The sequence below is a fragment of the Trachypithecus francoisi genome, unplaced genomic scaffold, assembly GCF_009764315.1.
Source record: "Trachypithecus francoisi isolate TF-2019V2 unplaced genomic scaffold, Tfra_2.0 Lachesis_group3, whole genome shotgun sequence".
Lineage (NCBI taxonomy): Eukaryota > Metazoa > Chordata > Mammalia > Primates > Cercopithecidae > Trachypithecus > Trachypithecus francoisi.
In genome coordinates, this window is record NW_022681468.1 from 40,550,548 (window position 1) to 40,563,059 (window position 12,512).

Below are 12,512 nucleotides of genomic sequence, written 5' to 3' on the forward strand. Positions count from 1 at the left end.
AATGCTATGATGTTGGATATGTTATCAGAAGCAGACACCAAGACAGGACTAGACATGAGATTTATTGGAGAAAACGATGGTGACAGAAAATGAGAGAACTGGAGAAGGCAAGGAGCGCCGTCACACCTCACTGCATGTCTGACCCTGTGAGAGAGGAAAGGCAGGAGGGCCTGGGTAGGAAGGAACTCAGACAGTGGCAAAGCTCTAGGAAAGTTTTGACCAGGCCAAAGGGGAGTCCTCGAGCTGAAGCTGTCAGTCAGAGGAGTCCCGCAACTGTGAGGAATGGGCCTGCTGCACTCAGACACTGGCAGGAGGCAGTCTATGGGAATGGTGCAATGGGCTGAATGTTTGTGTTCTCCCAAAATTCATATGTTGAAATCCTAACTCCCAGTGTGATGGTGTCAGGATGTGAGGCCTTTGGAAGTAATTAAGTCATGAACATAGAGCCCTTATATATGAATTAGTGTTCTAGAAAAGAGACCCCAGAAAGCTCTGTCATCTTCTTTCTGCCATGTTGAGGATACAATGAGAAGCTGGCAGTCTGCAACCTAGAAGAGGGCCCTCACCAGAGCCTGACCATGCTGGTATACTGATCTTAGACCTGCAGCCTATAGAACTGTGAGAAATATATTTCTGTTGTTTATAAGCCACCCTGTCTATGGTTCTTGGCTATAGCAACCCAAACAGGCTAAAACATATGGCCTCAGTGCAGACCTGGTGGTGGATTCAGGTGCAACAGCTGGGGCCACTGCTCAGTTACACTCCCTGAGTGCCACATTTTCATGGTCCCATGCTGGAAAGCAGAACCAAACTTGTCAACTCCATAAAAGAACTGCAGCAGCAAAAACTTGAAACCTGCAGAACGGAAGTAGTAGAATAAAGAATGGGTGTTGTCAGGGATACACATTAAGAGTGTATTCCCAAGTCATGAAAAATCACACACACATGGTGAATCGAATCACACAGATGGTGGGCCTTGGAAGTGGATCGAGGACATCTACTACTATAGAAACAGGGGTGTGAAAGAAGAGAAATGGCCAACAATGCCAAGAAACAACCAAAAATCAAAGAAAGTGAGCCTGAACTGAAAGTATATCGATGCAAACATCAATAAATATCAAGTTCCAGCTGAGAGAAACTTCATATGTATATCTGTTTTTTAACTTTATAAACTAATATAGCTCCTTATGAATAGCCAAGAAGAAATTAGAGAATATATGCCTGTGTCCCTCAGACCCTGGGTAACTTGGAAAAAAATCTACCCAACTAAAGAATGAATTAGGGCCGAGTGCCGTGGCTCATGCCTGTAATCCCAGCACTTTGGGAGGCTGAGGTGGGTGGATCACCTGAGGTCAGGAGTTTGAGACCAGCCTGACCGATATGATGAAACCCCATCTCTACTAAAAATACAAAAATTAGCCAGGCTTGGTGGTGTGTGCCTGTAATCCCAGCTACTCAGGAGGCTGTCAGGAGAATTGCTTGAACCCAGGAGGCAGAGGTTGCAGCGAGCAGAGATCGTGCCACTGTACTTCAGCCTGGGCGACGGAGCAAGACTCCATCTCAAAAAAAAAGACTGAATTAGCCAAATACAGTCTCTGTCCTGCCTTTTCTTTTCGTAGGTAGGCAGAAAAGATTGGAACATCCAGAAAAAGTGAAAAAAGAAAAAAAAATTGCAACCACATCTCATATTTGTAAAGTTAATTATATGGGAGGGTAGAAATTGATGCTCAAATGCAAGACATTAAAACATGGATTAAGCAAAACTTTTAGTAAGAGTTGGGTAATAAGAAAAAATAAACTGGAAAAACAGGGTAAGAACAGCAAAATATAAACACAGAATTTCATGAAGCATTTTCAATTACCAAGACTAACCCAAAAAAGGGACCTCAAGTTATGTTTTTCCATTTATCTTTTGTCATAGCAACATGTGTTCTTGAATAAGACTCTTAAAATTTACACATGATCTATCACATTTAAATGTGCATACTATTTGACTCAGGAATTCTAGTTTAAGGAATTTATCTTTAGGACAAACTAGCAACTTATCTCAAATAGGCAAAATGTCCAGATAGAACATTTCCAAAGATAAGAGGAGTGACTCTTGTTATCAGACGTTAAGTCACACCCTTTCCTGCCTGGCTCCCACCTATGCTCCTCAGTCAAGTGTCCCTGAGGGACACTCCTCACTCTCCTGCTACGGGTTCCCATTATCTGTCTATGCCGCTATTGTACTGATCAGCAATCTCTGCTTTCCTTACTTGATCACTCCTCCATTAGACTGTACACACTCCTTGAAGACTGTATGTTCTTTGCACCCTAGCACCTGGCACCATAACTACCACATAACAGGCACTCAACGTGAGTTGAATAAATTAAAGAAAAATATCAACCATATAGTTCTGTACTTATAACAGAAAAACTGATCAATAAAACTCAATAGGAATTCCCCAAATTGGGTTAAAATATTAGAAAAATTCAACACCTAATAAATAAGAAATGTTACAGAATGTGGAGACTAAAATCACTAAGTATTGGAAAGTTGGATATTAGTAAAGACAAAATGTCTTAAGATTCATAACTCTTCTTATATGTTGTAACAAATCTCAAATAGATCAAAGATCAGCATTTTTTTAAAAACCTTTTTGTTTAAAACTAGGAAAGAAAGGTAAATAGTTTAACCTAGGAATGGCAAGAACTTGCATGACTCTCGAGTAGCATCAGAAACAAGGTAGACGTATTCAAATAAATAAAAATGTGAAACATTTCCCTAATATGTAAAAACATAAATACCAAAAAGAAAGCAACAAACGAGAAATACAAATGACCAATCCTTGCTAGGGATACATATTTTAAAATTATACAAATTTTCGGCTGAGCACAGTGGCTCATGCCTGTAATCCCTGCACTTTCGGAGGCCAAGGCAGGCAGATCACTTGAGCCCAGAAGTTTGAAACCAGCCTTGGCAACATGGAGGAACCCTATCTCTACTAAAAATAGAAAAATTAGCTGGGCATGGTGGTGCACATCTGTAGCCCCAGCTACTCAGGAGGCTGAGGTGAGAGGATCACCTGAGCCCGGAATACAGAGGTTGCAGTGAGCTGAGATCACACATTGTCACTACACTCTAGCCTGGGCCACAGAGCAAGACCTGTCTCAAAAAAAAAAAACAAACTTATACAAATTCCCAGTCTCCATTTAATAGATGGTTAAAACTTAAATGAACAGGCAGGCAGCAAATTATTTTACACAGAAAGACCACAGCCTCCACCATCATAAAAGATACTCAGTCAAAGCCAGGCTCAGTGGCTCACGCCTGCAATCCCAGCACTTTGGGAGGCCGAGGTGGGAGGATCACCTGAGGTCAGGAGATTGAGATCAGCCTGACCAACATGGTAAAACCCTATCTCTACTAAAAATACAAAAATTAGCCGGGCGTGGTAGCAGCACCTGTAATCCCAGCTACTCAGGAGGCTGAGGCAGGAGAATTAGTACCCAGGAGGCAGAGGTTGCAGTGAGCCAAGATCGTGCCATTACACTACAGACTAGGGGGACAAGATTGAGACTTCGTCAAAAATAAAAAAAAGATACTCAAATAAAACATCTTTAAGCTTTTTATATACCTTTAAACTATCAAAAATATTAAAGTAATAAAATCCAACGCAACCAGATATACGTACTGCTGATGGTAATACAAAATGTCTTAACCTTCTTAGAGAACAATCTAGCAGTATGTATCAAGAGCTACAAGACTGTTTGTGGCCTTCTAGGTAAATATACTGTGGAAAATAAGCCACAAGGAAATAGTCCAAATGAACAAAGCAGTTTGTATAAAGCTATTCAATGCAGAAATATTATAACACACAAAAACTAAAATTATGCAAATGTACACAAAAAGAGTGGTTAAGCAAATATGTATGTTACATAACAGAATCCTATTCAAAGTGGTAAGTGAAATCATATAATCAGAATAATAAGAGAAAGTACCCCAGAAATACAGAATACAAAAATGTACATACCAACAACTGTGTAAGTATGCTCATTAACAAAGCTGGTCTTTGAAAATGTGGAGAATGTAGAAAGAGACACATCATATACTAGGTTCTTTTCCTATGGAGGGGAAAATTATTTTCCTATAGGGGAAAAAAGCTGTTCTGGCTGACATGGTGTAGATCTGGGGCCTGTTGTGAAACTCAGAGAAGGAGATTCTGAGTTAAGGGTTGATGCTTTCGACCTTGTGATCCCAAACCTGTGATGAGACTCCTCTTTAAGTTTTAATTACAGTGGTGTAAAAATAGTCATCCTAAGGTAAAAACGATCTTCCCACAAAAAACCATCTTAGAATCCACACCTCAGCAGCTCCTACTTATTGTTGCTGCTGCAAAATAAGCAGTGAAAGGGTAGGGAGACACCTAATCCCTCTGCACTACCAGCCCCACAAGGCCTCCTGCCCAAGGGAGCCAAGTCTGGCAGCAAGAGCCCTTCATGGTTGAGAGCAAGATTTCACTGAGAGACCATGTCATTCAATCTCAAGCAGTGGAAAGTTTTAAAAATATCAGCTGAGATTCTGAGATTTCTTCCACATGCACTTCGCTCTCTCAAAGGAGACATTACAAGGGTTTGGGACAGATTCTCACCTGAGCCCAATTACTCTGGACAACAGAAAAAGGAACATTTTCTCAAGTTAACCAAAGCCAAATGGAAGCATCTTAAGGGTGTGGGTCTATGATGGAGTGATGATCTAATGAAGTGTAAATGTGTGCTTACTTTCCACAGCACATGTGATGTTTATCCGGCATTGCCAAGCCCAGCACAAGGATACAGTACTTCTGCGCCAAGTACCTCTGTGCTGCTTCTAATTCACTTAAAACCAATTCCATTTCTTTTTTCTCTACAAGGCCTCTGATGGGGGAGACAAAAAAAAGAGAATTTGGGTTAATTTTCATAAATGCCTATATTAACTAGCAAAAAGTCAGAATTATAAACTTTTTTTTTCTTTTAAGACAAGGTCTTGCTCTGCTACCTAGGCTGGAGTGCAGTGGTGCAATCATAATTCACTGCAGCCTCAACCTCCAGGGCTCAAGCAATCCTCCTGCCTCAGCCTGCTAAGTAGCTGGGACTATAGGCACACACCACCATGCCTATCTAATCTTTTTTTATTTTGTGTAGAGGCAGGGTCTCACTATGTTGTCCAGGTTGATCTTGAACTCCTGGACTCAAGTGATCCTCCTCTTGGCCTCCCAAAGTGTTGGGATGGCAGCGTGAGCCAGTGTGCCCAGCCATAAACTATTTTGAAAGAAATACAAGTGAGTCAACAGACTTCACTTACCAATGAGTTTATTTTATTTATTTATTTATTTATTTATATTATTATTATACTTTAAGTTCTAGGGTACATGTGCATAACGTGCAGGTTTGTTACATATGTATACTTGTGCCATGTTGGTGTGCTGCACCCATCAACTCGTCAGCACCCATCAACTCGTCATTTACATCAGGTATAATTCCCAATGCAATTCCTCCCCCCTCCCCCCAAGTTTATTTTATTTAAGCAGTGATATAGGAAAATCCTTAAAGTCCCTTCGTATTTAATCAATGGAATCAGCATCTCAAGTTTACGGTGTATTTTTGCTTTTTTTTTTTTTTTTTTTGAGACAGAGTCTCGCTGTGTCACCCAAGCTGGAGTGCAGTGGCATGCTCTTGGCTCATTGTAACCTCCACCTCCCGGTTCAGAGAATTATCCTGCCTCAGCCTCCCGAGTAACTGGGATTACAGGTGCCTGCCACCATGCCTGGCTAATTTTTGTATCTTTAGTAGAGACGGGGTTTCGTCATGTTGGCCAGGCTGGTCTCAAACTCCTGATCTCAAGTGATCCACCCACCTTGGCCTCCCAAAGTGCTGGGATTACAGACATGAACCACCACGCCCAGCCTATTTTTGCTTTTTTATTAGATTATACTTCATGTTATGTACCCTCAATTTTATATGCAGGTAGTCCTAATTTATACAGAACAGCTCAACTAACAAATTATCTATACTGGTTGCTGAGGCAGTTAGCAGCCTACTTTCCTGCTATTTTCCTAAAACAACCGTGGAGGCTATGTACCTCAGCTTCCCCTGTGTTCTCTATGTCACTACTGAGTTTGGGGGCTCAGCATGTGAACAAGGACCACCTCTCAGTTCTGAGTGTAGTTGTGTTTACTAAGGAGGCATCTGTGGACTACTACTCTGGGAACTGTGGCATCAATTACAATAACACTGCTTCCCTGTGAAACCAGCCGCAGTTCCAATTGAATTGCAAATGAACTTTCTCAAAGACAAACTGTTCTTAGGTTACAGCATGTCTGAAGCCAAAATTTAAGTTTCTGCTGTACAATACAGTAGGAAACAATATTGCTGATGATACATTCCAACATTATTGAAAAGTAAGTTGTACTCTTATTGAAAAGTGAGGTGTCACTAGACACCAAATGATATTTACTCTAAACAGGGACAAATGACTGCCCCTTCTGATATAACCATTAGACTGACTCCATGAAGATATGCCATGAGGGGAAGGGGGTGTATTTAAGGATAATATAAACATTTCAAAGCAGAAAATGTTATCACATGTGATGAAAAGGCTTATGAGTCATTGGAATAAAATGGATTTCTGGAATAAAGTGAGCTCCAATGTTAAGTGCCCAAATGCCATATAACCCAAACACACCCCTCCAGACGCACCCCAGTGGCCACACCCCTGTGCCTGTTTCCTTCAGCAGCCCCACCCTCACTGGTCACCCTGCTCTGCCAGAGCTGCCAGTAGCTAATATTCTTCTTTTGCTGTAGAAAACAACTAAATCAAACTACAACCACCAAGGAATGCCTTGAAGCTTTTAGGCCAATGCTTTTCAAGCTTTTTTTTTTTTTTTTGAGACAGAGTCTCGCTCTGTCGCCCAGGCTGGAGTGCAGTGGCGCAATCTCGGCTCACTGCAAGCTCCGCCTCCCGGGTTTATACCATTCTCCTGCCTCAGCTTCCCGAGTAGCTGGGACTACTGGCGCACGCCGCCACGCCTGGCTAACTTTTTGTATTTTCAGTAGAGACGGGGCTTCACCACGTTATCCAGGATGGTCTCGATCTCCTGACCTCGTGATCCGCCCGTCTCGGCCTCCCAAAGTGCTGGGATTACAGGCTTGAGCCACCGCGCCCGGCCGCTTCTCAAGTTTTAATAAACCTATGAATTATGAAAGAATCACTGGGGATACTTGCTAAAAGTACAAATTCCCAGTGCAATCCTCTCTCCAAGATTCTGGCTCAGGAGTCTGGGTCTAGCCCAGGAAATTTAAAATAATCTTCCCAAATGATTCCAAGGCAAGCGGTCCCTAGACCACATATGCACATATACGTAAAGGACTGATGTGTTGAAATGGAAAAAAAGGAAAAAGCTATGAAAAAAAAAATACTCAAGAGAAGCTAACCTATATACAAAACTCCAGGCAGAGGTGGCCTGCTTGCACCACATTTCTGTGTCTGGAAACCATTCCCCCATACTGTTTTCATCTAATTTTGTAAAACTGCCTTAAATACAAACCCAGTTAGTGGTTCATTTTTAAAGCACATTCTTTAAAAATGCAAACAATAATGCTGACAAAATTTTGCTGAAATGGATGTGCTTATGCATTGCTTGTAAAAGAAAATTGGCATAATCCTTTGGGAAAAAAACTGAAAATAATTTCAAGAGCCATAGAAATTATTATAAATTTTGATCCAATATCATCTCTCCTGGAAATTTATTCTTTTAAAAAAATCATCCAAAATTAGGAGGAAATTTTTATGCATGAGGACATTCAATGCAATCATTATTTATATATCAGAAAAACTAGAAATTGCCAAAATATATAAAATAGAAGGTGATATGGTTTGACTATGTCCCCACCCAAATCTCATCTTAAATTGTAGCTCCCATAATTCCCATGTGTCATGGGAGGGACCCAGTGGGAGGTAACTGAACATGGTGGCAGGTCTTTCCCGTGCTGTTCTCATGATAGTGAATAAGTCTTATGAGATCCGATGGTTTTATAAGGGGTGTTCCCCTGTGCACGCTCTCTTGCCCGCCACTATGTAAGAAGTGCCGTTGCTCCTCATTTGCCTTCCACCATTATTGTGAGGCCTCCCCAGCCATGTGGAACTGTGAATCCATTAAACCTCTTTCCTTTATAAATTACCCAGTTGGGTATGTCTTTCCTTTATAAATTACCCAGTTGGGTAATTTCCTTTATAAATTACCCAGTTGGGTATGTCACCATGAGAACAGACTAATACAGAAGGATAAAGGGAGCAGCAATACAGTCAGATATTGTTTAAGGACTTGATGCTAATTAACCTAACTTATGAGTGAGTCTCCCACAAGATGTAGCCCAGGCATCAAAATCTTTACCCTTAACCACTACAATATACTGCCTCTTAGTAGGTAAGTCAATGCACACACATTGGCTTGATGGAAAACTATGCTACCATTAAAAATTATAATTATGAAGATTATAATAACTTGAAAGTACATATGATATTATGTTTAAAAGTACATACAGGCTGGGCACAGTGGCTCAGGCCTATAATCCCAGCACTTTGGGAGGCTGACGTGGGTGGATGACCTGAGGTCAGGAGTTCAAGGTCAGCCTGGCCAACATGGTGAAACCCTATCCCTACCAAAAATATAAAAAATTAGCCAGCCATGGTGGCACATGCCTGTAATGTCAGCTACTCAGGAGGCGGAGGCAGGAGAACCACTTGAACCCAGGAGGTGGAGGTTGCAGTGAGCCGAGATTGTGCCACTGCCCTCCAGCTTGGTTGATTGAGCAATACTCTGCCTCAAACAAACAGACAGTACACACATAATTGTTCAGAAGCTAAAAATTCTAATTATGGACAGATAAACTCTGGAAAACAGTGCAGTTGACTGGTGGGAAGTGCTGGGCATGTTGTGCAGTGGTTCAGGCACAAGCCTTAGAGTTAAACAGACCTGGGTTCTAACATCAGTTCCACCTAGGAACTATAATGTAATCTCCTAGGTATAGTACGTAATCCCCAACAAACTATTTAACCTCTGTGAGCCTTAATTTCTTCACCTGTAAAACAGGGATAAGACTTCTTCTTCTGGAAGTAGGGCTTTTAATCACCTGACATCATCTAAGTATATCTTTGCCATCCATCTTCACCCTTTTCTGCTTTCCTCTCATGGCTGTAGGCTTTCTTCCCAAGTGCCATGCACTGGGTTAAGAAACACCGTCTCATCTACTTCTGTATAATAACTCTGTGAATTAAATGCTATTACTATCCCTATGCTCTATCTTGGTATTTGAAATCAATTTTTTTCTTCTGTGCAGATACCTCAATGCAATCAACATTTAATTCTATTATAGTAAGTAAACCAACTGACCACAGGAAGCCTGAAAATAAAGAGTTGTAATTTTTATTTTTAGAATCACACCATAAAATCCGTACTTTTTTTTTTTTTTTAAGGCGGAGTCTCGCTCTGTCCACCAGGCTGGAGTGCAATGGTGCCATCTCGGCTCACTGTAACCTCTGCCTCCCAGGTTCAAGCGATTCTCTTGCCTCAGCCTCCTGAGGAGCTGGGATTACAGGCGTGTGCCACCATGTCCAGCTAATTTTTGCATTTTTAGTAGAGATGGGGTTTCACCATGTTGGTCAGGCTGGTCTCGAACTCCTGACCTTGTGATCCACCCATCTCAGCCTCCCAAAGTGTTGGGATTACAGGCGTGAGCCACCACGCCCGGCCAAAATTCATACTTTTAAGGCTTTGATTGGTTTGTTTTTGTCAATCTGAGTAAATGATTCCTTCTACAGAACAGTCTACCTTATACCACTGTGTTCTAGTATGTTTGTTTGCATCTTTAACTAGAAAACCTGTCTTATTATCCATTCTTATCAATTAAGAAAGTAGGCCAGGCATGGTGGCTCACACCTGTAATCCTAGCACTTTGGGAGGCTGGGGTAGGCAGATCACCTGATGTCACGAGTTCGAGACCAGACTGGCCAACATGGTGAAACCCCATGTCTATTAAAAATACAAAAATTAGCTGGGCGTGGTGGTGGGCACCTGTAATCCCAGCTACTCAGGAGGCTGAGTTGGGAAAATCGCTTGAACCTGGGAGGTGGAGGTTGCAGTGAGCCGAGAGTGCACCACTGCACCCCAGCCTGGGTGGCAGAGCGAGACTCCATCTCAAAAAAAAAAAAAAGAAAAAAATTAAACAAATCTTTTTGCTAGATTAGCAATAAGCCTCAGAAGAGGAAATACCATAAAAAATATAATAAGCCAACATGCCAAAAATGTCTAATAAGCTTCTATTTGGAAATAGAAGAATCTTCAAACCTTCTAAGTCCACAGCTGGCTTTAAACCCTTTTGCTTGCTACCATAGAAACATTTCATGCTCTGGCTGCCCTGTTGTGAAATACAGTCCCAAAATAACACTGATGTTGTATATTATGATGGTTTTACAGGAACAAGAGTTTTTAAATTATTTATTTGGTTCTTTACAAAACTGCCATCCAGATACATTTATTCCGTCCATAAGATGTTTTTCCAACTGCTTGACTGTATACAGGGTTTTGTGTTTTGAAAACATCCTGCAGCAACAAGTTAATTACTCTACCCAGCATTCCTAACAGCTAAATCATTGGGTTGGTTCCACACTTACTGGGGAGGGCAGCCTGGCACGTGGAAAGTTCCATGGTTTGCAAAAGGTCACCAAGGCTGAGAGGCATTGTTCTGCTCTGTACTCTGAGTTCCCAGATTCTTGCCCTGGTGTACACCTCTGTGCCACTTCTGCCTAAAGCTAAAGCATTTAAATTCTTTATAAGTAGCCTAAGAAACCTTGGATTTTTTCCTGTGATGTGGAATGCCACTTTGGCCAAATCTATGAATTTTTTTAATTCTTAGATGTTTTTTAATTGGATGCTTACAAGCCCTTTAGCAAGAACTTTGTAAGCATAAAAAGCACACAAACAACAACTATATCTGCACCATTCAAGATGGCTGCCACTAGCCACATGTGGCTACTGAGAATGTGTCTAGTATGAATTGAGACATATTATAGGTATAAACTAGATACCAGACTTACTACAAAAAAGTAACATATCTCATTAATAACTTCCTAATATCAACTTCTGTTGCAATGATAATATTTTTGCATCATTGGGTTAAACAAAAGATACTATTAAAATTAATTTCACGTGTATCTTTTTACATTTTTAAGATATGTTTACCAGAAATTTTAAATTACATACATGGCTTTCATTATCTCATTATTGTGCAATGCTAGTCTGTATCAGTTGGAATATTTTATTACTGGAATACACATATAAATTATCCAGTGAGCTTTAAAAACTGACACACTCTTCCCATGTAAAATGTCTCAGTATGTCTCAAAGATTTAAAAATTTCCATCATCTCTTTATCCTAGACAAAAGTTACTTTTAATACTGGCAGTGAAAAAAACTCTAAAGTACACTATAAAATCTTACTTACACCATATAGCTTTTGGGTTTCTTTTCCAGTGAGTTTTTTTCCAAGTAACGAGCTAAGTAGTACAATAATGCCATGAGGAAATTATCAAGATTCTTATTCCTATGGGGATATTTGAAACAACAAAAAGAGTCAATGCTAACCTACTTCAAACATAAGATTTCTCATAAAAAAAAAATTGAGTACACAACACAAGAATAAATAGAAAACCATGTTATCATGCCTATCAAAGAACTAATTTACCACTTAAAATTCTATCTACTATATATTTAAAGATTTAAGAAATCTAGCTTTTGTAAGTAAAATTTTTGGAGAGGTCAGACACTAAATTCTTATAGTTGTGCTTACTAATTAATTTTCATTTTTAAAAAGTTATTATACAACATATTTCCATTGTTTAAAAAATATAGAGAAATGTATCAAGTAAAAAGTTCTCTCCTCCTACATCTGTCACCATCCTACTCCCTAGTGGTTACCACTATTAAGAGTTTGGTATGGGCCAGGCACAGTGGCTCATGCCTGTAATCCCAGCACTTTGGGAGGCCAAGGCAGGTGGATCACTTGAGGTCAGGAGTTCGAGACCAGCCTGGTGAAATCCCATCTCTACTAAAAATTACAAGAATTAGCTGGGCGTGGTGGTGCATCCCTGTAATCCCAGCTAGTTGGGAGGCTGAGGCAGGAGAATCGCTTGAACCCAGGAGGTGGAGGTTGCAGTGAGCTGAGATTGTGCCACTGCACTCCAACCTGGGCAAAAGAGCGAGACTCCATCTCAAAAAAAAAAAAAGAGTTTGGTATGAATCCTTTCTAAACTTTCTAAAACATAGACAATCACATATAACATCCTCCTCATCCTCCTCCACCAACATATACACATGTATAAGATTACATGCCTTAAAAATGTTTTTTGGTGGCCAGGCGTGGTGGCTTATGCCTGTAATCCCAGCACTTTGGGAGGCCAAGGCGGGTGGATCACGAGGTCAGGAGATTGAGAC

The 12,512-nt window shown here is 40.6% G+C and overlaps 1 protein-coding gene across 4 annotated transcripts in view; it reads right to left on the reverse strand.

Moving 5' to 3' along the window:
* PPP1R36 (protein phosphatase 1 regulatory subunit 36) overlaps positions 1-12,512 on the reverse strand; it is a 45,218-nt gene that overhangs the window by 12,292 nt on the left and 20,414 nt on the right. For 2 of the 4 annotated variants that reach the window (XM_033187748.1, XM_033187750.1), the window contains exons 7-8: positions 11,524-11,622; positions 4,765-4,899 (exon numbers count right to left, since the gene is read on the reverse strand). The exons of 1 other annotated variant lie outside the window; for it this stretch is intronic. In XM_033187748.1, the coding sequence (XP_033043639.1) occupies positions 4,765-4,899; positions 11,524-11,622 (234 nt within the window). The remainder of the gene's footprint in view (positions 1-4,764; positions 4,900-11,523; positions 11,623-12,512) is intronic. One more of the 4 variants, XM_033187749.1, reaches the window with a different exon arrangement.